This window comes from Pyrgilauda ruficollis, unplaced genomic scaffold, assembly GCF_017590135.1.
Source record: "Pyrgilauda ruficollis isolate IOZ18807 unplaced genomic scaffold, ASM1759013v1 scaffold122, whole genome shotgun sequence".
Taxonomy (NCBI): domain Eukaryota; kingdom Metazoa; phylum Chordata; class Aves; order Passeriformes; family Passeridae; genus Pyrgilauda; species Pyrgilauda ruficollis.
In genome coordinates, this window is record NW_024510544.1 from 209775 (window position 1) to 235619 (window position 25845).

The 25845-nt window shown below is 58.1% G+C and overlaps 1 protein-coding gene across 5 annotated transcripts in view; it reads right to left on the bottom strand.

Moving 5' to 3' along the window:
- Positions 1-25845, bottom strand: part of PKD1 (polycystin 1, transient receptor potential channel interacting) — an 84076-nt gene that overhangs the window by 1935 nt on the left and 56296 nt on the right. For 4 of the 5 annotated variants that reach the window (XM_041490363.1, XM_041490362.1, XM_041490364.1 and 1 more), the window contains 30 exons: positions 24304-24447; positions 23187-23466; positions 21603-21819; positions 21040-21190; positions 20418-20570; positions 17849-17993; positions 16444-17046; positions 15848-16004; positions 15328-15580; positions 14612-14807; positions 13840-14010; positions 13404-13547; positions 12741-12951; positions 11910-12036; positions 11160-11276; positions 10960-11009; positions 10630-10832; positions 10028-10127; positions 9332-9450; positions 8725-8927; positions 8047-8241; positions 7687-7826; positions 6988-7115; positions 6179-6344; positions 5511-5636; positions 5180-5354; positions 4438-4725; positions 3998-4132; positions 3415-3729; positions 686-3109 (listed from right to left, as the gene is read on the bottom strand). In XM_041490363.1, the coding sequence (XP_041346297.1) occupies positions 2561-3109; positions 3415-3729; positions 3998-4132; positions 4438-4725; positions 5180-5354; positions 5511-5636; positions 6179-6344; positions 6988-7115; positions 7687-7826; positions 8047-8241; positions 8725-8927; positions 9332-9450; positions 10028-10127; positions 10630-10832; positions 10960-11009; positions 11160-11276; positions 11910-12036; positions 12741-12951; positions 13404-13547; positions 13840-14010; positions 14612-14807; positions 15328-15580; positions 15848-16004; positions 16444-17046; positions 17849-17993; positions 20418-20570; positions 21040-21190; positions 21603-21819; positions 23187-23466; positions 24304-24447 (5961 nt within the window). In that variant the 3' untranslated portion in view covers positions 686-2560. Of the gene's footprint in view, positions 1-685; positions 3110-3414; positions 3730-3997; positions 4133-4437; positions 4726-5179; positions 5355-5510; positions 5637-6178; positions 6345-6987; positions 7116-7686; positions 7827-8046; positions 8242-8724; positions 8928-9331; positions 9451-10027; positions 10128-10629; positions 10833-10959; positions 11010-11159; positions 11277-11909; positions 12037-12740; positions 12952-13403; positions 13548-13839; positions 14011-14611; positions 14808-15327; positions 15581-15847; positions 16005-16443; positions 17047-17848; positions 17994-20417; positions 20571-21039; positions 21191-21602; positions 21820-23186; positions 23467-24303; positions 24448-25845 lie in introns of those variants that run through there. The other variant, XR_005957080.1, reaches the window with a different exon arrangement.

Consider the following 25845-nt stretch of genomic DNA (forward strand, 5'->3'; position numbering starts at 1 on the left):
CCTTTAAATAACTCTGACAATAGTGTTCTGTCTCCTATCTACATGTTTCAAACACGGTACCGATGCTATGAAAATATAGCAAACATACAAAAATATATACATTTAAAAACCAAACAAACCCCGTATAAATTACTTACAATAGCCATAAGGTGAAATGGGGCTGAGGAGAGGAAGGCAGCCCCTGGGGGGGCTTCAGGCACCCCCAGGCTGTGATCTGGGGGGGCCCCATGGCACAGGCCAGCTGTAGCCCAGCAGCTGCAGCCCAGCACATGGTGAATCCCAGCTGGCAGGGCTGGAGGGACCCCAAAAAAAGCTCCCTCAGGGCTTCACCTGCCTCCTTCGTGCTCAGGGAAGGCGCTGGCACTGCTGCCTGAGCTGGGGCTGCGCTCCCCTCCTCCCTGCCCATTTCAGTTTATGATTTAAACAAACAAAATACTGCTTTTGTGATATATTATCCCATTCTTAGCTCGCACGTGTCACTGGTAGCCGAGGAAAGCCTTGTTTAAAGTGCTGGGCAGTACATAGGAACAAGTAAACAAAAAAAAAAAAAAATACATATACTTAGGGCAATACATTCCTTGGGTTAGAGAAGCCAAGCAGCCAGCGGCGCCTGCACCCCGGGGCCACGGCGGGGGGACAGGGCAGGTGGGGACCGCAGTGACACCAGCACGTTGGGAACCCCTCCCTTGTCTTCTCCTGCCCTCAGCCCTCTGCAACCTTTCCACAACATCTGTCCTGCACAGCACCTGAGTTTTCCCAAGGTACCTTAGACCTGTCCCAAAGGCACCCCAGAGCAGCCAGTGTCCCCCTGCAGCCAGCCTGACTCACATGGCCAAAGGAGCACACGGATGCTGGAGTGAAATCTTCACAAGTATCCAACACAGCCGGGGGATGGAGGGGAGGCTCAGGAGGGGATGGAGCAATGGAAGTGCTTTAGGAGCCCCCTCTCTCCACCTGGAAAAGCCTCCCTGCCCTGCAGCTCTGCCCCCTCAGCCTTCCCTTCCACCCTCTCACCTGTCCAAAGCATGGAGCAGGTTCTGGAACTCACGGAGGGCTCTTCCCCATCCACCTGTGGCCCCGAGCCAGCCCAGGAGAGCACACGCACCACACACACACAGACACCCAATCCTTATATACACGGGACATTCCCAGGAAGAAGCACTTAATACATCCTTTAAATAACTCTGACAATAGTGTTCTGTCTCCTATCTACATGTTTCAAACACGGTACCGATGCTATGAAAATATAGCAAACATACAAAAATATATACATTTAAAAACCAAACAAACCCCGTATAAATTACTTACAATAGCCATAAGGTGAAATGGGGCTGAGGAGAGGAAGGCAGCCCCTGGGGGGGCTTCAGGCACCCCCAGGCTGTGATCTGGGGGGGCCCCATGGCACAGGCCAGCTGTAGCCCAGCAGCTGCAGCCCAGCACATGGTGAATCCCAGCTGGCAGGGCTGGAGGGACCCCAAAAAAAGCTCCCTCAGGGCTTCACCTGCCTCCTTCGTGCTCAGGGAAGGCGCTGGCACTGCTGCCTGAGCTGGGGCTGCGCTCCCCTCCTCCCTGCCCATTTCAGTTTATGATTTAAACAAACAAAATACTGCTTTTGTGATATATTATCCCATTCTTAGCTCGCACGTGTCACTGGTAGCCGAGGAAAGCCTTGTTTAAAGTGCTGGGCAGTACATAGGAACAAGTAAACAAAAAAAAAAAAAAAATACATATACTTAGGGCAATACATTCCTTGGGTTAGAGAAGCCAAGCAGCCAGCGGCGCCTGCACCCCGGGGCCACGGCGGGGGGACAGGGCAGGTGGGGACCGCAGTGACACCAGCACGTTGGGAACCCCACACTGGGAGTTTGGGAACCCCACGCTGGGAGTTTGGGAACCCCACGCTGGGAGGTGGCTGAGGCAGCCCAGGGGTCTCTCGTCCCCAGCTCGCTGCAATGTCCTTTGTTTTAAATATTGGATTTCTTTAAATACAAATAATAGTACCAATTTCTGGAGGATAAAAGTAGCCAATACTGGAAATTAACTGCTCTGGGTGTAGATAGCATTTCTCTATATATCTATTTATGCTTAAAAAACAAGGTGGGTTAAATACCTTCTCGAAAGCTGTCGCTTTCCTCCACAGTGCGTCTGGTCAACAAAACTCCAAGACTTGGTTCAAACCTTCAAGGCCTGGGGCTCTCCTTTCCCTTTCCCACCCGGCACAGCCAGCAGGGAAGGGGGGAGCTTTGTCCCGTCCCCCTGTGCCCACCCCAGTCCCACCTGTGGCCGGTTGCAGCCGGGGCCCTTGAACAGCCCCAGCTGCTCCCTGTGAGCCCGCAGGCATCTCCTGCACCTGCTCATGCCCCGGGGAAAGGCTCGGCCTTCTCCCCTTCCACCTTTACCCCTGGAACGCTCCCATGGGGCCACTTCTGGAGGGCCGGTGGCCGTGCCAGCGGCGTGGCCGGAGCGCCCCTGTGCCCGGCCGGCCCAGCCGCCGCGGCAGCTCCGGGCGGGCACAGCCCACCCAACAAAGCCCTGCCAGGGCATCGCTCCCGCAGCCCCGTTACTTGACCGTGGGGTGCACCCGGTTCTTGGCCCGCAGGGGCCGTTTCCTCCTGGCCGCACAGGCCTTGCCCGCTGTCCCCGCGGCCGCGCTGACCCCGCGGCTGGCCCGCAGCAGCCGGCCGGGCACGGGCACGGCCCCGGCACAGCGCGGGGACAGCGGCTCCGTGTCCGGCACCTCCAGGGACGGGCCCTGCTCCGAGCTGCCCGGGCTCCCCTCGGGCCCGCGGTGCCTCCGGCGGGCGCGGCGGCTGCGGGAGAACTCGAGCAGGTGCTCGATGCGGGACACGTCCTCCGTCACCTGGTTGACGCGGTCGAACTGCGCCAGCAGCATCTCGAAGAGCGAGAGGAGGCGCTGGATGTCAGCGTCCACCTCCAGGCTGTCGCGGGCGCTCAGCACGAGGCTCAGCCCGTCCAGCTGGCTGGAGGACGTGGAGGTCCTGGAGCTGTCGGAGGCGGCGCTGGGAGTGGGGCCACGGAAGGACTTGGAGTCGCTGGAGTCTCGGGAGGGCAGCGGCTCCATCCCCTCGAACCTCACCTTGTGCCGGAACTGGGAGGGAAGAGGAGAAAAGGGCAGGGTTAGGGCAGGAGCTGGGAAGGGGGACCACTCCAAACAGCTCCACAGCTGCTCCCAGCCATTCCTGGTATGGGGCGGGCATGGGCTGGATCCCAGATAAAGCCACAGGGGACTGAGAATGGGCAGCTGATGCCCGTACAGCTCCCCATCTCTCTTGGGCTCCCAGAGGTGGTCACAGCTCCAGCCCTCACTGGCCAGGAAGCAGCCAGAGGCAGGGAAAGGCTAAGGATGGTGGGTGATGCTTTGTGCCCTTCACAGAGCCCCCAGGCTGGCCTCACCTCCTTGGCTTTGCTGAAGCCCATCCACATCTTGAGCCTGCGCACGAACAGCTCGACCATCTCGTAGTCCTGCGGCTCGAAGGCGGGCCGGTAGAGCTCGAAGTGCATCTCGCGGTAGCTGTGCACCAGCACCACCGCCAGCAGCCGCAGCACGATCCACGCCTCCAGCACCACGTAGGAGGTGCAGAAGAGGCAGTAGAGCCCCGAGGCCTCGGGCAGGCAGGGCCGGAGGCTGGCGCTGCCCCGCAGGAGGGCCAGCAGCAGCAGGAGGCTGCTGCCCACGCTGCGGAAGGACTCGGAGGAGGAGGAGAAGAGCTGAGGAGGGACAGAGGAGATGTGTGAGATGGGAGCAGCAGCAGAGTGTTGCCCTGACCCTCAATATCCCCTCCCACAAGGGCCCTGAGGGATGGCCCACAAATGGGCTGGGACAGGGAGAGCCCCTGGCCAAAGGTGCCGGTGGCAGGATGGGCACAGAGTGCCCAGGGGACACAGGGGCTTTGCTCATGTCATGCCAGGGTGAGGGAAAAGGGGCAGCAGGACCACCAGCAGCCCCTCTGTCAGGGAGGGGGACAGGGGTGCTTACCAGGAAGCCGAGCTGGGCGTAGGCCAGGAGGAGGAGGGCAAAGGCCACCCCTGCAGCCAGCAGCTCCTTCATGGACTTCTGGAAGGTCTTTCCAAACACTGACCACTGCCGGACAAAGCGCAGCTGCTGGGCAGCCTGGGAGGGGAGAGGAGGGAGTTACAGACACACCCCCAGCCCAGGATGGGCCTCTCAAACACATGAGAAACCCAAACCCCAGCAGAGCACAAACACCCTAGCCTGCAGGTTCCTTCCAGACAGAACCATCTAACTGAATTCCCCAAGGGAATCACGGTCCAGAGGCCTCAGAGACCCAAAGTGCCCAGCAGGGACACAGGTGGCCTCCCTGCCACCCCCTCCCCTGGCAGGGCTGTGCAGGGGTGACCAGCACAGCAGGGCCAAAGCACCCAGCACCCACGTGCTGCTCCCCCAGCCCACCATACCTGCACGGTCAGGAGGAAGAGGAGGGACGCGGCCAGGCTGCTGAAGACAGAGCTCAGGAAGGCCACCTGGTAGAAGTTGGTGAAGCCCCTGCGATTGCTGAGGTACCTGAGCCACTGCTGGTCAGCCAGGGTGGCCTGGCTGAGGTGCACCAGCACGGTGCACGTGGTGAGCAGGATGAAAAGCCACTGGCTGTAGTTGCCCCACAGGGTGAAGTAGGCTCTGCCTTCCTTCTTGATGGCCAGAGACTCTGACACCACAAAGTAAACCACAAACAGCATGAGGAACACCTGGGGAGGAACAGACAGGACACCAGGAGAGGTGATGGAGATGTTACCAGGAGAGGAGGAATGGAGGAGTTACCAGGAGATGAAAGGACAAGCCCTGACTGCTGTGCTGCACGTGGGGACCCTGCAGCACCCCAGGACAGCAAAACCCCCCCAAACCAGGCCAAGTTCCACCACTGCACACCTGGAGCACCCCCTGCATCCTGCCCTGCCCTCCTTGCTCACGCAGCCCCCAACCCCTCCTGAAGGCCCCCAGTGCCCACACCCAGTGCCCCTGTGGCAGGGTGGCAGTGCCCAGGGGATGAGGGCTCTGCTGACACCACACCCAGGCAGGGTGACAGATGTGGGGACAAGTGGCCTCAGGCACAGCAGCTGGAGTCCACAGTGACCAGCCTGGGTGAGGGTCCCCAGAGCCCCCCAGCAGAGGGCAGGGGGTGCAGGGGAGGTTCACACTGACCATCATCAGGAGCTGCAGGGTGACGCCCCCGCTGAGCCGCAGCAGGGGGAAGGGGCTGATGGTGACAGCAGCGATGGCCTGGCCAGCCCCAGGGAACTCCAGGCGCAGGGTGAGGGCCACGTGCAGGTCCACGCTGGGGTTGTACTGCAGCAGCTCCACAAACACTGCCCGGCTCCTGCAGGGGGACAGCAGCAGCTCAGGGGCTGGGACAGCACCGGCTCCGGGGCCACTGCTGGGTGGGACATGGATGCTGTGCCCCTGTGACACTGCAGCAGCACTGCTGAGGGGCCCAGGTGACAGCAGGACAGTCCCCCTGGCCTGCCACACTCACATGTTGTCGATCCAGGTGTGCTGCTGCAGGAACTCCAGCTGAGCCTGGCTCTCCTCCAGGGAAGGGCCCAGCTCCTGCACATAGCCACTGCTGTCGTAGAAGGAGATGTAGCCCCAGTACCAGATCCTGCAGAGGAAGAGGAGCCGTGGGCGAGGCTGAAGGACACTGGCTGCTCTCCTGTGTGGCAGGCCAGGATCCCGTGTGCAGATGCAGATCCTACCCCTCAGGATTTATTTCACAGGACAGATTACAGGGGTGCATTGATCCACCTCAGTGCTCCCAACCCTGTGGTGGCCCACACTTGCGTGGAGATGATGCCTCTGGGGACACACCAGAGAAGAAACCAAGTGTGATTATGTCCTGCCCAGGGTGCAGGACAACCTGCTGTCACCCCTTGAGCAGAAATCTGGGGTGCTGGGCTCCCCTGCCCTGTGTGCCCTGGAAGGAGCAGAGTTGAACCCCAGTCCCTGGCCCCCAGAACAGCACGGCGCTGCTGCTCAGGCCATTTGGAATTGCCATGTCCATCCTCCCTTTGCCAGGCTCAGGGGCTGAGGTGAGGGCTGGGAACAACCCAGGACACCTGAAAAGACCTTGGAGAGGTCTGTAAGGGTCCCTGGAGGAGGAGCAGGGGTGGGAGCAGGGGTGGGAGCAGGCAGGGCAGCCCTTACCCTGCCAGGTCGGGTGCTGAGTGTGCCCACGCCGCCGTCCCGTTCCTGGCTGTGCTCTCCCAGCCCACTCCATAGTCAGCAGTGGCAAAGCTGTGCTGGTCAGTGCAGCTCCTCTGGGCACTGCCCATGCCCTGCAGGATGTCCTGGGCACTCTGCTGGCACTCAGCTGCAATGAGACCACCCTGTGAGCTCAGCACAGCCAGCACAGAGCTCACCTTCCCTCCCAGCCCCTCCACACTCATCCCCACCAGTGCACCAGGGTGAGGGAATGGGCATGCACAAGTCAGGGATTCAGGAAAGGATGGATGTTAATAATAAAAATAGCTGTCCAATTTAGGAGTCATGATACAGCCACGCCTCCAGATTAGAGTGGATTAGCTGGGTACAAGTGGAGGAGAACAGAGACATCCCAACTGCCTTGGGTAACTGGGGACCTGCACTCCAGTCCCTGGATACATCCCTGGCTTCAAACTGCCAGAGGGCAGGCTTAGATGGGATATTGGGAAGGAATCCTTCCCTGTGAGCAAGGGGAGGCTGCCCAGAGAAGCTGTGGCTGCCCCTGGATCCCTTGAAGTGTCCAAGGCCAGGAAGTGGAAGTGTCCCTGGATGGACTTTAAGGTCCCTCCCAGCCCAAACCATTCCAGCATTCCACGATCCACCGCTCCAGTTCATCTCTGCAGACCTGCCCAACCTGTGCTGCCTCCCCTGAGCCCCAGCTGCACCCAGAGCTGCCCGTTTAATCCCTCCAGGAGTGTCACCTGGCACTGTGACAGCAGAGCCACCGTCCCTGCCCTCCCTGAGCCTCGTACCTCCCTGCAGGCGGAGCTGGCGCAGCCGCGCTGTCCCCAGCGTGGTGCTGTGGCTCTCCTGGCCAGAGCCGTTGTTGTACAGGTAAGGGAGGAACACCTGAGACATCCACACCCAGAACTGATCCGACCTGCAGGGGGGAAGGTGTGAGATTGCTGACTCAAGGTTCCGGGGACTTTGGGGCACAAACAAGCCACACTGATGGGCACAGAGAGCCCAGGGCTCTGCAGGGACACACCCTCAGCCCAGTGACCCCAGTGCCAGACTGGGCTGCTGGGAGCCCCCAGGGGTGTGGAAAATCAGCTGGGAAAATTGAATCCAGTTAAACTCATGTGCAGAAAAGGCAGGCTCTGGCCAAGATGTCATTTCTGGCTCTCGTGACCTTATTCATGGCTACAACTTGGGGCTGTAAAATCTGGAGACAGAGAAACTCTTGTGCTTTAGAGCAGCTCCAGAAAGATCAACATCAGCTCCCACAGCCCCTGCCCACTGGGGAAATCACTAAACCTCAGAGAAATTAAACTTCTCAATCCCCAAAGGCCCCTCTGCTCTCCAGGGGAGCAGCAGAACCACAAACAGGACTGCTCACTGCTGTGGAGTGCCCAGCTCCACACGGGCACCAAGGAACCTCTCACTGGACAGACTGTGGAGCACAAGCCCAAGAGACGACCCCCCTGACCCCCCCAGGGGCTGGCAGGCACCTCTTGATGAGCAGGAAGTCGTTGCTGCCCAGCTGCTGTTTGATGGAGCTCTGCAGGAGGAAGGCCCGGCTGGTGCGGGAGGCATCGCCGTAGTTGGTGAGCAGGACCACCAGCAGGAACATCATGTAGATGAGGAAATTCTGGGAAGCAGAGAGTAAAAATGGGATTGCATGGAAGGGCTGGACCTCAATCCTGCAGCAGAGCAGTGCTCTCCATGGCCATGCAACAGGATCAGAGCCAGAGGCTGAGAAACTGAGGCAGAGCTGGAGCCAAGCACTCAGGCACCCCAGCCAGACTAGGGGGACCCACATTCAGATGTGTGTGTGAGCCCTGGGCACCAGGCAGCAGGAGATGTCCCACCTTGAGCATCCTGTGCAGCAGTTTGACCTTCCTGGCCTCCTCCTTGGCCTGGAAGAGGGCAAATCCCTGTGGAGGCCGGACCTTGCTGATCCTCTCGGACACGTGTTCCACGCAGGGCTGCTCCACCAAGGTGTCATCTTCCTCTGGGTGCAGCCTCTTGGCAACCAGGGAGAAATAGAGGGCTTCCAGCAGCACCTGGGGCACAGGGAGAGTGCTGAGCCTGCAGGGAGCTGTGCCAAGGTTCTTCCAGCAGCTCCCACGGGCCCCTTGGCACAGCTAGCATGGCACAGCTCCTACCTGGGCCTTCAAAACCAAGTGCCGCCAGCCCTGCCTCTCCTACTGCTGCTGGTGTCCACATCCTACCCTTCCTGAGGGATTTGGGGATGGGAGAGACCATTCAGTGTCCACTCTGACCAGATTTCTTTGTGGAAGGTGTTGTCAAGCATAGGAAGGGGCTGCCCAGGGCAGGGGTGGATTCACCACGGCTGGAAGTGTTCAAAACCCACATGGATGTGGCACCTGGGCACATGGCTTAGTGGAGAACACAGGGGTGGTACCTGATGGACTTGATAATTTTAAAGGGCTTTTCCCACCTTAACAATTCCACAGCTGTGACCAGCAGCTGGACAAGTTAACCTCACATACAGGTCTGTGCCACTGCACTCATGCCACGCTCACCTTCAGGGGCTCCCAGACCAGGAACGATGCCAGAAAGCTGAATATCCCTGAGATGAGCCACATGAGGGCCACGCTGGAGGAGAAGCCCACCCCGATCCACACGGAGACGCCGGCGGCGGCGGCCAGGAGCAGGAGGCTGATGCCATGAGCCAGCAGGGAGCACCAGGGCGGCAGCAGGCGCTTCCTGAACGCCTGGTCTGCAACTGGGAGCAGCAGGAGGACGAGGGGGAGCAGTGTGAGCATCGCTGCAAAGGTCCCCGTGGGCACAGCAGGGGCTGGGCTCAGCACCCATCCAGCCCTGGGAGAGACTGGGACCATCCCACACATTTCTAGCACTGCTGGCTGCAGAGGGTGCAGGGAGCAGAGCAACTGGGGGAGGAGGGAGCAGAGCCTCCCCCGGGGACACTGCAGGGACTGCCACAGCACAAGTGCTGGCCCAGGCCTTACTGAGATCCAGGCTCCAAGAGAAGCTGGCAGGAGCAGTGATATCCCAGGCAGGGAGCAGCCCTTCCCAAGGCTCCTTTTCTGTTTTATTTACCATTTACCCCACGGTGCTGTAGTGTGGGATGGGCCCCGTCCCCTCACACCCCTGGCACAGCCCTGGTACCTGTCCAGGTGGACTTGGCTGATCTGCTCACTTCCCTGGGAGGAGGTGCCACGCTCTGCCCTTTGTCGTTCAGCCTGTGCATCATGACAGTCTCCACCTTCTCCCCGAACACGCTGGACCTGCCAGGCACAGGGGGAGCCTGCTGAGAGCTGTGCCACTGCTGGCCCTGTGCTCAGCAGGCTGGCACCAAGGGGGATGAACTGCAGTGCCAGCACCAGTGCCCAAGGCACAGACACTGCTGTGTGTCTCATGGACAGTCCCTCTCCTCCCTTGGCTGGCCACTCTGCAGTGGCTGGTGGGCTGCCAGCCCTGGGGGTGCTGCTCAGGGTGTCCTGGGCTTGGTAACACTACAGAGATTTGGGCAGAATCACCCTCTCCCTCTCATCATGGAGGGAGCCCTCATCCCAGCACTTTGCCCAAAACTGCTGGAGACACAGCTGTGGCTTTAGGGGATGCTCCAGGTGGCTCCTGGCAGGGTGGCAGTGCCCTCCTGGAGACACAGCTGTGGCTTTAGGGGATGCTCCAGGTGGCTCCTGGCAGGGTGGCAGTGCCCTCCTGGAGCTGTGGCTGTGGGGGCTGCAGGAGTCATGGCCAGCAGGGACAGAGTGACCCGTGAGAGCATCCCAGAGCCAGCTCAGCCCAGCTGGGTGTGAGGGAAGCTCTGGCCCCGTGGGGCTCTGCTCCCCAGACACTCACAGGCCTGAGATCAGATCTGTTTCTGCCCTCATGTACGGCCCCAGGTCCTGGGAGATGCCGCCGGCTCCATCTGCCAGGATCTGCCGGATCAGATCCTCATCTGGGAAAGAGAGAGCACAGACAGTGTTGGCAGGAGCTCAGCCCCCAGCACCAGCCAGGCATGGCTCAGCCACCTGGGGAGCTGGGGAGGAGGATCACAGCGATGTCCTTGTCCCTGGGGCATGGCTCAGCCACCTGGGGAGCTGGGGAGGAGGATCACAGCGATGTCCTTGTCCCTGGGACAGCCCTCCCTGCTCCCTGTCTCTCCCAGCTTGGCCACAGAGCTGGGCAGAGAACTGCTGGCTCAGAAGGCCAAGTTCTCCTTCTCCAGCCACTTCCAGAGCCTCAGGAACAGGCTGTGGCTTTGAAACCAGTGAGGAAGTGCTGGTTGCTTGCAGCATTCCCACGGGAACACACCTCTCCTGGCTCCCAGCCTGCTGCCCACCAGGATTTCTGTTTCTCCAGACTGAAATCCCCACTGAGCAGACCCAACCCTCCTGCCCTGCCCTCCAGAGCGCAGCCAGTGGTGATGGCAGCAGCTCAGCCCGAGCCAGGGGGCTCACCTGAGGCTGAGAAGTAGCGGGGCTGTCCCTGGTGGATGCCAAGGGACAAGGTGTCCTCCTCGGTGGCCAGCGGGGCCTCCAGCCCCAGGTGGCGGCTGGCCCGGCCTCTCTTCAGCTTCTGGATGGTGTTGCCCATGATGGAGGGGTCACTCAGCAGGTCTGGCCAGCTGAGCAGGGCCTCGCTGGAGGGCCAGGGCACCAGGCTGTGGGAAAACAGGAATGGGGGCATCAGGAACGAGGGGAGGAGAGAAACAGACTGCAGAAACAGCTCTGGGAGCCAAGCCCAGCCCAGCAAAGCACAGCTGGCTCCATCTCCAGAAACCCACTCACCTCTTGGAGTCCTCCAGGAACAGATCTGTTTTGGTTTGCTCAGAGAAGGCCTGTGGGGAACAGGGAAGTGTCAGGAGCACGACACGGCTCTGTGCCTGCTCAGAGCAGGGGGCTGGCAACATCAGGGGTCACTGAGCTGCTCTTAGCCCCGGGCCCACACCTCCAGGAGCCTGCCCAGCTGCGGGGAGGGAAGCAGTTACCTCTGCCTGGAGCCCGGGGAAGGTGGGGAAGGAGCTGTCAAGGATGGAGGAGTCCAGGTAGTTGTCGATCTCCAGGGACTGCTGGTCTGAGTGAGTCACTGTGTGGCTGATGGAGACCTGCAGGGCACACAGGAGGGACAGAGGTGACACTGCCACTGAGACCAGCCACTGCCCATCCTCCTCTGCCTCCCAGACACCTGTAGCCACACGTGCCACAGCCAGGGCCACCCAGGCTGTCCCAGCTACAAGCCCCCAGTCTGAAAGCTGTTCCTGTGTGCTCTCAGCAGCATCAGCCACATTAGCTGCTCATCAGTCCCCAAGCAGCTGGCTGCAGTACTTAATGGGGCTGCTAATTGTGCTTAACTAGTCGGTAAATCCCCAGCTAATCCCTGCCCAGCTGCCTCAGCTGAGCTGTGCCCAGGGCACACATCAGAGAGGCTCCACTGAGCAGCTCCTGGGCTCCTGCCTTGGGTGCCTGTCACACACGCTGAAATCCTGAGGGAGGAAGTGCCTAAACAGCTTCTAAAATCTGCTTTTTGGTGCCTGGGCACTGACAGAGGCCAGCAGTGATCTGAGCTCAGGGAGGGGGGCAGAGGCCAAGGAAGGGTCTGGCCCTGGTGCAGCACAGGGGACAAGTGCAGAGCCCAGCTGGAGGAGTGGGGTCCCAGGACAGGCAGAATTCTGCATCCCAAAAGCAAACCTGGTGCCACCCACCCACCTGAGCAGCCTGCAACCATCCCCCACCCTTACCTTGCCACGAGCCATCCGGAAGAGAAACAGAATGACCAGGTAGAGAGGGTAAACCACCAGGCTGGACACCAGGCCAACAGCCACCGTGTCCACGCTGACAGGGAGCAGGCTGGAAACGGCCACGTTGCTGCAGGGAGGCAAGGGGACCACAGAGAGTGTCAGCAGGAGCATTTGGGGTCGCCAGGTAAGCAAGCAGGAGACAAAAGCACACAACCAGGAATTCCAGATGTGCAGAGAAGGAAATGGGCCTGAAAACCAAAATCAGGCTGGTTTTGGTCATCCATCGTCCATGTGCTGGTCCCAGACTCCTCAGGATGGGGAGGGCACACCCAGGGCACAAGCAAGGAAGCTCTTCCAGCAGATGGAAGATGTGTCCTGCCCCAAGGGGACAGGCAGGAGGGCCCTGAGCAGGGTGGGACTGGCTGGGGACACACCTGAGGTGGACACTGCCCACCACGCCATGGGCACACCTGAGATGGACGCTGCCTATCACACCAAACACACCTGAGATGAACACTGCCCACCATGCCATGGGCACACCTGAGATGGACACTGCCCACCACGCCATGGGCACACCTGAGATGAACACTGCCCACCACACCAAACACACCTGAGATGAACACTGCCCACCATGCCATGGGCACACCTGAGATGGACACTGCCATGCACACACCTGAGGTGGACACTGCCCACCATGCCCTTCACACACCTGAGATGGATACTACCATGCACACACCTGAGATGGACACTGCCATGCACACACCTGAGGTGGACACTGCCCACCACACTAAACACACCTGAGGTGGACGCTGCCCACCACACTAAACACACCTGAGGTGGACGCTGCCCACCACGCCGTACCACACGGCATTGGCGCAGAGGAAGAGGAAGATGAGGAGGCAGCAGCAGGTGGCCCTCTGGACGCGGGTGAAGCGGGAGCGGGGCGGGCGGTCCCACAGGGACAGCCACACGTGCTTCTCGAAGAAGCCACGCTGCAGCTCCGCCACGAAGATCCGCCAGAAGCTCCTCAGCTCGCTCTCACCTGGGGACAAAGGGACACGACCCCGCTGAGCCAGCCACATCCATCCCAGAAACTCCAGAGTACCCACAGGGTCCCTCGCCATGCAGTGCTCCAGGGTTGAGGATGAGGGGCTGGAAAAACTGCCCAGCAGAAAAGGATCTGGCAAGGACAGGAGCTGAACGTGAGCCCAGCTGTGCCCAGGTGGGCAAGAGGCCAATGGCACCTGGTTTGTACCCCAGGGCAGTGCCTGTCCTTTGTGCAGGGCACTGCTGAGGAACCTCCAATCCTGGGGTCAGTTCTGGGAACCCCACAAGAAGAAAGAGCTGGAGGGGCTGGAGCGTGTCTGGAGAAGGGAACAGAGATGGGGAAGGGGCTGGAGCACAGGAGCGGCTGAGGGAGCTGGGAAAGGCCTGGAGAAAAGGAGGGGCCCAGGCACAGGGGTGAGAAGGAGCCAGGGGATGTGGGGCACTCACTGGCAGCAAACACCTCCCTCTCCACCAGGCCATCGTTGTCCTCGCTCTCCACCGAGAGCCAGTCGTTCACCAGGAAGAAGTAGCTCTTGCTGCTCTGCAGGTCCCGCACGATGACGTGCTGCAGGTACCACGAGGGGCTGAGGCCTGCACAGGGGGGGACAAAGGAATTAGTTCATGGCACACATTCCCTGAGTGAGCCTGCAAAGCTGAGGGGCCACACGAGCACTGTCAGTGGGGCAGTGACACGATTGTCACCGGTGGGCACTGCACAGGACCCATGAGGGAAGCGTGGCACGGCCACATCACCCTGAGGTGACACTGACGGTCACAGCGCACAGCATGTGGCATCCTCTGTGTCTGGCACGTGGCCGGTCTGTAAGTCCCCCCACAGTGTCCCCCCATTCCAGGGGTCACCACGGGCCCCTCGCTGTCCCACCTTTGTTGTCGTGCCAGATGCGGATGCGCCAGACGCTGCCCAGGCTGCGCTCCGTGGCGATCTGGAACACGTCCAGGCTGTTGCGGTGGAAGGCGTTGTCCCCGTCCAGGTGTCTGTGGCCACTCTTGTTGTCCACCCCGTACAGGGCGATGCCCACGTGGGCCGTGGTGCCTGCAGGGAAGGAAGGGGCTCCCTCAGGGAAGCCCACCCGAGGTGAAGCTGTTCCCCAGCCTATGACAGCTCTATCTACAAACCCAGCCCGTGAAGAGAAGCCAGACTTTGTGCCTGCCTGCTGCTGGGAAGGATTCAGAACAAAGTGATGGATCCTGCAGGACAGCAAAAGGAGCCATCCAAAGGGGCAGCTGGGGAGGAGGGGGTCAGAAGTGAGGAACAACCTCTGTCTCTGCAACCACAGCCCAGGCAAGGAAGGCAGGATGGGGGAATTCCTCTCCTGGGTGGCTCCTTCCAGCAGCAATTGCTTGTCCCACCACAACAGCCAGGGGTGGAGCAGCCTGGGCTAGTGGAAGGTATCCTGGCCCATGTCAGGAGTTTGGAACCAGAAGGTTTTTTGAGGAACCTTCTAACCCAAACCATTCTCTTGACCTGCCCCATCATCACACAATAAAACCTGGGAATGCTGCGGGAAGCCCTGGCCTGAAGCTGCAGCTCAGCTCTGGGCCCTGCGGGGAGCATTCAGAGCGCGACGTGCTGAGGTGGGACCTCAGGTGAACTACAGGTGGGAACCAGGCACGGGAGCAGGGTGAGGGCTCACCTGACCCTCTGCCCCAGCCCGTTTTCACCAGGATCTCGTATTTGTACATCCCGTTCTTGCCGCAGAAGGGGATCACCCCCACGCGGCTCATGTCGATCATGTCCAGCTTGTGCACGATCAGCGCGGCCACCGAGTAGGTGACAAAGCACACAGCACACGTCAGCAGCACGATGTAGTTCAGCCCTGGGCCTGGAGCCTGCAGAAGAGAAAAGTGTTGAAAGGCAAGGCCAGGAGGATCCCGTTCCCATTCCCTGCCTCCTTCCTGGCCGTGGCCCCGCAGAGCTGGCAGCAGCAGCTGCCAGGAGCTCCCTGCTCCTGCTCACGTCACAGGGACACAGCCAGGAAGAGCTGGATGCTCCTGGGAAGCAGGGAGCAGCTGGCAGGTGCAGCTCCCTGGGATCAAACAGTGCTGGGTGACAGCTGGGAGGAACCTTTGGCATCTCCCGAAGATGTAGACACACTGTGTAGACACAGTCTGAGGCGTTCGGGCCAAGGACTAAAGCCATCTGCAAAGGTTTGTCTCCAGCCAGCATTCCCAGCCAGGGGACACAGCTTCCCCTGAGCTGTGCCCGTCTGCACCTCCCAAAGGCTCCCAGATGCCTGTGCTGGTGCCAGCTTGGACATGAAACCAACAGGAGCCTATGGCTTTGCTCCAGGTGACAACAACCCGTCCTATGTGTGACAGCACTGCACAGCCTCTGCTTTGCTGTACTCACAGGAAAGATGAACTGGACAGAGTTTGGGGGCACAAACAGGCTGGCCCCAAAGGCTGTGAGGTGCTGGGTCAAGCACACGGCCTGGTCTGGCCTGGTCTCCTCCAGGGGGACAATTCCTTCTGTCTTCCAGCGCTTCTCCTGCTCGCTGAAGTACTGGCACAGGGACGTGTACAGCCCCAGGGTCACCTCCACTGCCGACCAGCTGAAGTGGTTGGTGATGTTCAGGTAGTACTTCTGGATGGGGTCATCCGTTCTGGAGAAGGGAAAGAGCAAGGAGATGACTCCCCTGCCTCCTGCAGGGACACCAGCCCCATTCTGGTGGAGGTGTGCCCATGGAAAGCTTCCAGCCACAGGGGCAGGGATGCACTCAGAAAGGAGGAAAAGCCCAGTGAACGTGGCTTAATTTACACCCTTTGGCTGTGCAGGTACTCAGGGGCTCCACAGACCACCTGAGCACCCCTCACACACACCCACAGCACAGCCTGAGGCTGACAGGGACCACCAGGGAGGCTGCTCTTACCTGGGTGAGGTGAAGAAGGTGTAGAGCTTGTGGTCACTTCCAGCCAGGGCGTCCAGGCTGATTCTCTTGGAGGCAGAGCAGTTGTGCTCGTTGGGCTCGGGCTCATGATGGAGATAGGCCATGATGAAGGGCTCGGGCTCACTGGCCAGGTAATGCTCTGTGGGGAGGGGAAGGAACAGAAAGGGCTTTAAAAACCCCTGGCAGGCTCAACCACAGGCGTGCTGTCAGCACTGGGGCTCAGGGAAGAAGGAATGCAGAGAGCTGTGGGAGATGCTTCTCCAGACTGTGCTCCCTCAGTGCACACCTCAGGATCCCTGAGCACTGGATACCATTGGGCCTGTCTGGGAGAGGGACTGGGCAATGCCTTCCGAAGCTAATGTGGCTCAACAGAAGGGCTGGGAAACGCAAAAGGCTTCTCAGGGCCAGAATCCACAAGCAAGGATGACACTGGACATGGAGATTGTCCAGGACAGCCAGAACCTCGACCATGCACTGTGGAACCTGCTGCTGCCACCCAGCATATCACCCCAAACTGGGTATCCCTCACATCCAGCCCTCCTCTCCCACTAAGAAAGAGATGGATTTGTCTGCCCTACCATTGAGGACTCTGTAGGTGAGCTGAAAGTGCAGTCCTGCTTCCCTGTTGTTGCTCTCCATGATCACAATCAGGTTCACAGACGTTCTTGCCTCGATGACTTCAGTGCCAGCCACGAGATTTTCGGGCTCTGTGCTGTTTGAGACCATCACAGTGATGGCTTTTTCAGAGTCCAGGCTCCCTATGGGGATCTGCACCCCGTTGTGTGTCTGGAACTCCATGGAGGCCACCTTGGTGGACACGGTGTAGTTGCTGATGTAGCCAAAAGGGAAGGGATTGGAGTCCACCTGGAACATGACTTGGATGACATCCGTCAGGTTGGAAAGGGTGGAGTTGAAGGCCTGGGGGATGGAGAACTGGCAGTTTGGTGTGTTTTCGTAGCAGAGCAGGTTAAAGGGGTCAGACCTCTTGCCTGTGGCCTTAATTTCTCCTCCCACCAGCTCGAGGGGCTCTTCGTTCAGCACCCGGGATTTCATGAGGATTCGCATCAGGCTGGAAGACAGGTTGTAGGCTTTGGGAGCCAGCAGCAAATTGTGGGAATCAGCCAGCAGCTCCTGGGGCTTGGATTCTTGTGAAACTGTATTGACAAGGTGGATCAGGTCACCTGCCAGGAGAGAAACAAAGAGGAAGTGGTAAATAGTCTGGGTAAGTGCTACAGTCAGGAGAACACCTGACACCTTCCCAAAGCAATCAGACAAGGTTTTCCTTGCTGTCTTCTCACTGCTCTTCTCCACATGACCTTCCCCACTGGAGTGTTCATAGCCCAGAGCTAAAAGCAAAGCTGTCAGCAGTTCCTGCAGCCTCTCTCACCTCCCAGGTTTGGTGAGGAATACCTAATCACCACACACTTGATTTCCCTCCTGTGTAGTGAAGAGAACCACAGCTCAGGAAACAGGGAGGGAATGGATAAAACAAACATATGTTCCTAAGCTTTTGCACTACAAAGTGCACAACGCTCAGAAAGGAGTGCAGAGAAGGTGTCTCTGCTTCCCCCCAGGTCACCCAGGTGGGAATTTCCACACAGTGCTCCCAGATGCCCCAGTGAGGTTTGACAGCCTCCTTGGACTCCAACCAGGAAGACAATCATCTGGAAGCCATAGCTGTTACTCATTGTTTACTAAAAAGAAAATCCCCTGGTGTATTAGTGGGCTTATTAGGAGTATTAGTGGGTTATATTAACAACTGTCAGATGGAAATGTCCACAGAGCAGCTGCCAAAGCCAGGACAACCCTGGGAAAAGCGCAGGGAGGAGAGAGGGCTGGGATGCCACACTTCAAATGGCAGATGCAGCTTCCTAAAAATTTGGGGCAAAGCCCAAATGGCAGAGGAGGGAGCCTGAAAGCTCCCCTCAGCCTGCTCTTGCTCCTGAGCCTGTCCCCTGTCCCCACCCAGAGCACAGGGCTCACCTGTGATGTTGAGGATGTTGTCGGCGATGCCGGTCGGTGTCACCGTGCCCTGGGTGGTCTCCCCTTGCAGAATGGTCATCATGGTCTCCAGCTTGTTCAGGGTCCTTGTCAGGCACGACTTGCACACCAGCTCCTTGCTCACCACCTGCAAAGGGACCAGGGTCTGACAGAGCAGGAGCAGCCCAGGGAAAGCCCAGCTGGCTCTGTCCTCAGGAGACTTTTTCCCTCTGGAAGTGCCCCTGGGAGGGTCCAGCAGAGGCTGCCCTGCCCACACTGACAGTGGCCAGCAACTTGCTGGTGGCCCCAAGACTCTTCCATCTGCCTCCCATGACATTCCAAAGTGCCAGTGTACAGGCAGGCAGAGGATGCTTTTGGGTTGGGAAGAGGAATAAAGGGAAGAAATTGTTGCCCAGAGAAGCTGTGGCTGGTCCATCCCTGGAACTGTTCGAGGCCAGGTTGGACAGGGTTTGGAGCAACCTGATCCTTCCAACCCAAGTCATTCCAGGACTCTGTGATTCTAAATTCTTGCTCCCTGGTGTGCACTCGTGAGGACCAGGCACACCTCCCCTCTGGGACCACACACAGCAACCAACCAGGAGGAGCTGGATGGCATTCCTCCATCCCCTCCACGACCTCCAATGGAAGCAGGATTCAGCCCCAACTGAGTCCATTTTGGTGTCCAAATCCTCCTGAAGGCTGTGGGAGGAGTCCTGCCACTCAGGCATGATGGATGTCCCTCCCTCTGCTCCCAGATGTGTCCAAGAAACAGAATGTTCCAGCCATGGCCTGGAGCTTCCTGCACTCTCCAGGGCTGGATGGGAGGGACTGAGGAACACATGGAAGCTGTTACAACCCCCTTCCTCGCTCTTATTCATCTTTTTTCTTTTAATCATCATAGGATTCAGCCGTGATTCACCATATGTTTTGGTGAAGAATCAAAACAGCATCTGCAGGTCTCCAATTCCCCCTCTTTTGCTTTATTTGTAAGCTCTGACAAGCCAGGACAGACTGTGTGAGTCGGAGTCAGGAATCAGGGAGGTGGGGAAGACACTGGGTTATGGGGAGGAACCACCCAAGGGCAGCTCCTACTCAGGGAGGAGAATCAACCAAAAAGTCCAAGATTCTTTTTTTATCCCTCCAGGAGAAACTAATTCTGATTTTTCCCCTCCCTTGTAGGTAAAATCACAGATGTACCAGCCCTGATGGACACTTGTGCAGGAAAGGAATTTGTGAGCTCCACTTGTCTCAGCCACCTGGGAATTTCTGCAGTACTGTTTTCCTAAGCTTTTCATTCCAGCCCAGAGCACAGAGTAATCCTGGAATGTCAGCTTTCCCCATGGAATAAAAATTCTATTTCTAGACCTAAGCTCCCACAGCAAAACCAAGTCACGAGGCAGGAGGAGGTGGGAGAGACAGAAACAAACTGCTCCAGCATGGAATGGGAAGTGCTCAACCCCAAACCCTGGGCAGAGGGGAACAGAAAAAAGGGATTTTTGAGGTCTGCAGGCTCAGAAGCAGGGAAGGGAGCAGCTCAGGACTCTGTAGGTGGGATGCAGTGCCTGCCCACCACTGACCTGGCTGCAGGGGAAGCACAGCCAGGGCCAAGGAACCTGACCAGTCCCCAAAATAAAGATTAGGGAGGGAGGGAGGGAGGAGGAGCCAGAGCAGCCTGGCTGAGCACCAAAGCACAAGTGCATTACCTAACTGGGCTTTTTTCCCTCCTAAATCCACAGGCACCAGCCCCAGCACTGGGAATGGGGGCTGCAAACTGCCAGGATCTCAGAGAGCAGCAGAGCAAGGCAGAGAGGGGTTTCTCATCTTGTAGGGCAGAAACAGGGCTGGGAGGAGCATCAGACCTGGGCACTGGCCCCTGGCCCAAAGCAGCTCCACCTGTGTTTCTCCTGATGTGAGCCCAGCCTGTCCTCACAGGTTCTGTGACTCCCCCAGCAATTTATTCCAATGTTTCTGGAGCCCCCCTGCTCTGGGAGAGCTGGGAGTGTCTAGCCTGGAAAAGAGAAGGCTCTGAGGAGACTTCTGAGCCCCTTCCAGTGCCTCAAGGCTCCAGGAGAGCTGGAGAGGGACGGGGAACAAGGGATGGAAGGCCAGGACAATGGGGAATGGCTCTAAGCTGAAAGAAGGTGGATTAAATTGGATATTGGGAAGGAATTGCTCCCTGAGAGGGTGGGCAGGCCCTGGCACAGATTCCCAGAGAATCTGTGGCTGCCCCTGGATCCCTGGCAGTGTCCCAGGCCAGGTTGGACACTGGGGCTGGGAGCAGCCTGGGACAGTGGGAGGTGTCCCTGCCCATGGCAGGAGGTGGCACTGGATGGGCTTTAAGATCCTTTCCAACCCAAACCATTCCACGGTTCTCCAATTCTCCAGCCCGTGGAGGCCTCTCCTGCAGCTGCCAAGCAGAGGAGCAGCACAGAGCTGCCAGATGCAGAGCTGGCAGCACCCAGCACGTCAGCACAGGAGCCCTGAGGGGGAGGACAGTGACACTGCAGCCCCGTGTGCGTGCAGAGAGCGCGGTGAGCGAGGAGCTGCAGGCTGAGGAGGGGCCGGGCCGTACCGTGCACTGGGCCAGGGCAGCTGAGATCTGCTGGATGTCATCCACCGTGTTCACCTTCAGCGAGTTCAGCGTCTCCGTGATGTTGTTGCGGGTCCGGGTGCGGAGCTCCAGCTCCTGGCCAGCCTCGGGCTCCAGCAGCACGGAGCGCTCGTACTGGGGAGGAGAACACAACAGCAGCAGCTCAGGAAGGTGCAGTGAGAGTAACACGGTCAGGAGCTGCTTCAGAGGCTGCTGAGCTGAGCTGGAGTCATCTGCTCCCTGCACTCGCCATCTCCTGCCTCTGCTCCTCCCCAGAGGGATCTAATGAGCTGGTTTTCCAGCAGAACTTCCTCAGTGTCACTTCTGCTCTCCAAGCAATTATCCTAACAGCCTGGCACTCAGCAGCTAACTAGTACCTGGAGTGCAGTCCTTATCCTGCTAAGCAGGGTGCCTGTGCCCAAGGGGATCATCCCTGCCTGCCTTCCAGGTGTGCAGCAGTCTCTTCCTGGGCAGGGAAGCAGGAATATAGCCCCAAATTCCTGCCCTGCCTACAGAGATCATCATACAAAATCTGGCCCAAAAATTCTCCTGGTGATTGCAAGGACTTCTGGAGGCCCCGCTTGGGCAGAAGGAGCTGTGTTACCTCATTTAGGATGGTGATGAGGGCCAGGGAGTACTCAATGACCTGCTGAGGGTCCCCTTGTTTCACCAAGCCCTGGAGCACGGTGTCAGTCTGATTGTAGAGCCAGTGGGAGAGGCTGGGGAAGCCCTCGGGGAGGCCGATTTCCATGGAGCTGCAAGGAAAGAGGGATCTGGGTGAAGTGCAGGCTGGGCTGGGAAGGGACAGGAGGGGATGCAGGTGGGTGACCCACAGAGGCAGCACTGCTGCTGCTGCTCTGGTGCCCCATTTGCACGAGAAACACCCCAGACCTGCAGCCTGGCTCCTCACTAGCCCAGCCTTGGGACTCTGTGATTTTCCCACCTAACAATTCCACGATTCTACGAAAGCAGTGAACTCCTGGGAAAACCTCCCCACCAAGCAACCATCCACAAAACCTGGATCTCTCTGCGTGCCCTTCTGCTGAGCCTCCCCTCCCTTTCCTGCCAACAGCCCCTTCCAGGAGCCCATCTCTACACCCAAAACCGGCACAGGGACCTGAGGGGAGCCGAGCCTGGGCACCGGGGGCCAGCCCAGCAGCCTCTTACCGGTTGACGGCCACCACGGTGGCTCCCAGCTGGTCCTGCACCAGCACGGCCACGGACACCTGGAAGCCGCTCTCGCGGAAGCCGGGGGGCAGGAAGGCGCCGTGCTCGGCGCGGCTGCCCTTGTACACGCAGAACTCGTGGAAGTGGCCGGGCCGGCGGCGCGAGGCCAGCAGGATGAACACCAGCGGCCCCTCCGCGTCCTCCGTGTCCCGCCAGCCTGCAAGGAGAGCCCACAGAGCTCTGACATTGCCCCAGAGGAGCTGGCACTGCCCCTGCCCCTGCCCTGCCCTGGGGAGGTCCATCCTGCTCAGCCCTGCAGCACCAACGGGGTTTGGAGCCACCTGGACTAGTGGGAGGTGTCCTGGCAAGGGGTAAGATGGGTTTTGAAGATCGCTCTAAACCATTCCAGGATCCTCTGATGGACCTGCTGTCCCAGCCAGGGTCCCCTGCTCTGGCAGACTGTCCCCAGAATGAGGACAGCTCAAGGACTCCCATCAGGCTGGATGGGTGCCTTCGTTACCTCTGAATTTTTGTGATATTTAGGGGTTTCTCCTCGGGGGTTTGGGCTCTGTAACATTTAAAGGGATTATGAAAAATTCATGATCAAAATAAAAAGGGGGAATAACTCTGCTGGGAGTGGGAACAGCACTGACAAAAGCCAGTTTCTGTAAAAGCCCTGCAAAGCCTGACTTTAGACAGAGGTCCAGCCTCTGGCAGTTCAGCATCTCAGAAACAGCTGGGTCCAGGATAAAGCCTGCACAAAGATTTCCCTGGAGCTGCCAGGAATTATTGGGAGTTTCATGGGAGCTGGGCATTTGGGAAATTCACTGTGTGTTTGCCAGTGAGCCCCAGTGAAGGTGCTGGCACTGCCACTGTGTCTGTCACTTCAGCTTACAAACAACCACTAAGGGCTGAAATTCTCACCACTCCAAAGAGGAATTGATTCCAGCATTATTCTGGATAGCTCAAAACACACCAAAGTCAGACCCCCATGACCCTGAACACGTTTCTGCTGCTCCCCCTGGAAGCAGCAGGGCTCATCCCCTCCCAGCGTGGCTTCCCGGCACTGTGCACAAACAGCTCTAATCTCTACCACTGATCATTTGGGGAAATCTGGTTTCCAGAGGCACTTAGTCCTTGGCCCAAGGCTACGGGACACCGGCCAGGCCACTTTTCCAAAGCTGGGCTCACTGCTGCTGTCTCTGCAGCTGGTTGGGAAGGTGGCTCTGGTGGGAACATCCAGCCCACACAGCAGACACGGCCCCACTGCTCTGTCTTTTGATTCTTCCCACATACTGTGACTCAGTTTTGGGCACCATCTTCTTTTTCCCGCACTGAAATACCCACTCCCTTCCACAAGAAGTGGCCTGGCCCGGATATCACCACTCACCTACACGAGTTAGGAATTTTTAAACTGCCTGCCCGCTCCGGGGAGTTCGGGAGCTCCACAATTCGGGCACGCAAAGCTGCTCGTGGTCCAAAGCGCTGCTGAGCCCAGCCCTGGCCAGCAGCACCCCGGGGCAGGAGTTTGGGGAGAAGGGAAGCTCTGTGATGAGGAGCAGGGGGGCTGGCAGGCGCTCTCACCTGCACACTCGAAGTGCACCTTGGTCTCCAGCGCCCTGAGGGGTCCCTCGGGGGACAGGCGGCAGGACCCCCCCACGGGGGGCTGGTTGGGCAGCAGGTCGATGGAGGCAAAGCCCTCCTCGCCCGTGGTCAGGTCTGTGATGTGCAGGGTGAAGGTGTAGCCCTCGCCATCCCTCAGGGCTCCTGGCCTCAGCACCAGGTTCATCCCCGTGTCGCCGGTGGACGTGGTGCTTCTGTCCAGGACCAGGGACTTGTTGTTAAAGCTGTGAGCTGCCCACCTCTGCAGGGAGGAAAGACACGACAGGTTTGGTTTGAAGCTGAAGTTATGTCCTTAAAATGTTTTCAGATTGAGTCTTTTATAAAAAGTAACAGATTTCTAGTGGGAGCGTCTGCCAAATTTGCAGTTGATAATTCAGCTTTAGTCTTGTGTGCTACAGCAACAAGAACTGGAACCTTTCCAAAATGTCTGGTGGGAATATTTCCACTGTGAGATCTACTTTAGTTTCTGGAATTACATCACCCTCCAACAGAATATTTCATAATACAGAGTACAAAACACAGGAAATAAATGAAGGACTGGTGGAGTCTCCACGGGATACCGTGTTTTATGTGCTTCAAGCTGAACATGGCCTGGGTGGTTACTGTTAATAGCACAAACCTACAATTGTGATAACAGGAGAAACAGTGAGATAACCAGGCAGAAAATGCCAGGCAAGGACACGCTGGGCTTGCTGGAAGCAAAAGGACTTCTAGTTCTGAGAGCAGCTTCACTCCACAGGCTGCAGGGGAAGAGGCACAAGAGGAGAGACTGAACCACCTCTGCTTCAACCACCAGAATAATGGGCAAAATGCCAACCAGCAGGGAGAAAAAACACTTTACCTATCTCTTATAGGAAAAAAAAGTGATTTTTGTTTGGAAAGACCTGGCCACTCATGGCTTTGGCTTAGAATGACCCCACAAGGACCCAGCCAGGCCCACCTGCTCCTGCTTGTGGCCAGGCATTGCTTCCCCTCCTTGTCTCTACTGCAATTTAGGTCCAGGACTTCCCTTTCCACCTCTCTGCCTGCCCCTTCTCCCAGAGCCCCCCAGAGGTGAAGCAAAGCCTCGTGATTTTACCCCAAGCTTGGAGTCGTTGTGACAGTTCTGGCAGGTGCCCTCCAGGTACACGTAGGAGCTCTTGCTGACCTCGTAGACAGACTGAGCCTTGCAGGAAATGCACTCCAGGGACACAATGGGGACTCCTCCCCTCTTGATGAACACCTGGGAAGGCAAGAAGCTCCATCAGAAGGTCTGACACCAAAACCCAGACACCTAACAGGTAAGGACACACCCCAGCACCTGGTGCTGCAGGGAAGAACTGCTCTGCACCAGCCCAGTCTGTGCTAAGAAACAGCAGGAAGGGATTCCCAAAGGATTTGGGGTCAGATTTAAGCTGCATCTCTGCTCTGACACTGCCCAGTTCCACCAGTGGTTTGCAAGAGCCACCCAACGCCAAGTTGGGCTGATCTAGGTTGTTCTGGATTATTTATTTACACTTTTTAATAACATAAATGACTTCTGAAATGTCCCTCTGGTCCCTGGTGCTGAGCTCCCAGCAAACCCTGCTTGTGCTGCCAGGTGGGGATGGAAGAACCACCTTTTCCAGGGAGCAGCACGTTGCTCCAGGCTTCCAGCTGGAATCTAACTGCACATCTCCAGACATCCACCACACCTTCCTGGCAGAGCACTCGCAGAGCTCCAGAGGCACCGGTGGCTCAGACACAACAGCAGCTGAACTCTGACTCCTGTGCTGCCTAAATTCCTTTAATCCCTGAGGAAAGGGGCTTGTCCAGCACTGGACTGAGCCCTCTGCCCTGGCATAATTAGTGTTATGAATTCAAAGACAGTAATGAAGACATTGTTTAACATGGCAGACTCTTAAAAGGGGATAAATATTCCCCAGCCCCGCGCCGGAGCCCCGCTCACCCCGCCAGTATCTGCAGATTTCCTGCGACACTGGAGCATTGTTTTGTGCTCCTGCATGGAAACCAGATAGTACGGAATGTCCTTGAAAGACTATCAATTTCATTTTTTTCTTTTCATCCCACAGCTCTGGTTTCAAACCCAGGCTGTAAGAGTTTCCACTTCCAGCCCATCTCCAGTTGCCAGCTGCACCACCACGGATGTTCCTGACGGAACTGTGCGGGCGCGCTCGGCGTTGGGATTCGTGGGACATAAACAACGTGCCCTGCAAAAATCCTCCCCTAAAAGAACTTGGAAGGTGAGAAGAGAGGAACTGTTGACAGTCAAAGTGAGCCCTGGCTCTTAGGAAGCTCTCTGGGTAAAAAGAGGGCAGAGCCCGTGGCATGTGAAGAGCTGGGATTGTAAAGGAATGGGAAAGGAAGTTTCCTTTCTCCGATAGAAATTTCCTTGGGAAATGGACTAATTCTTCCCTGTGAGGGTGAGGAGGCCCTCACAGGTGCCCAGAGAGGCTGTGGCTGCCCCTGGATCCCTGGAAATGTCCAAGGCCAGGCTGAACAGAGCTTGGAGCACCCTGAGATAGTGGAAGGTGTCCTTGCCCACAGCAAGGGGTGGCACTGGATGATCTTTAGGGTCCTTCCACCCCAACCACCCCATGACTCTGTGCCTCAGAGGCAGCTGTGCCAAGCAGAGAAGGTG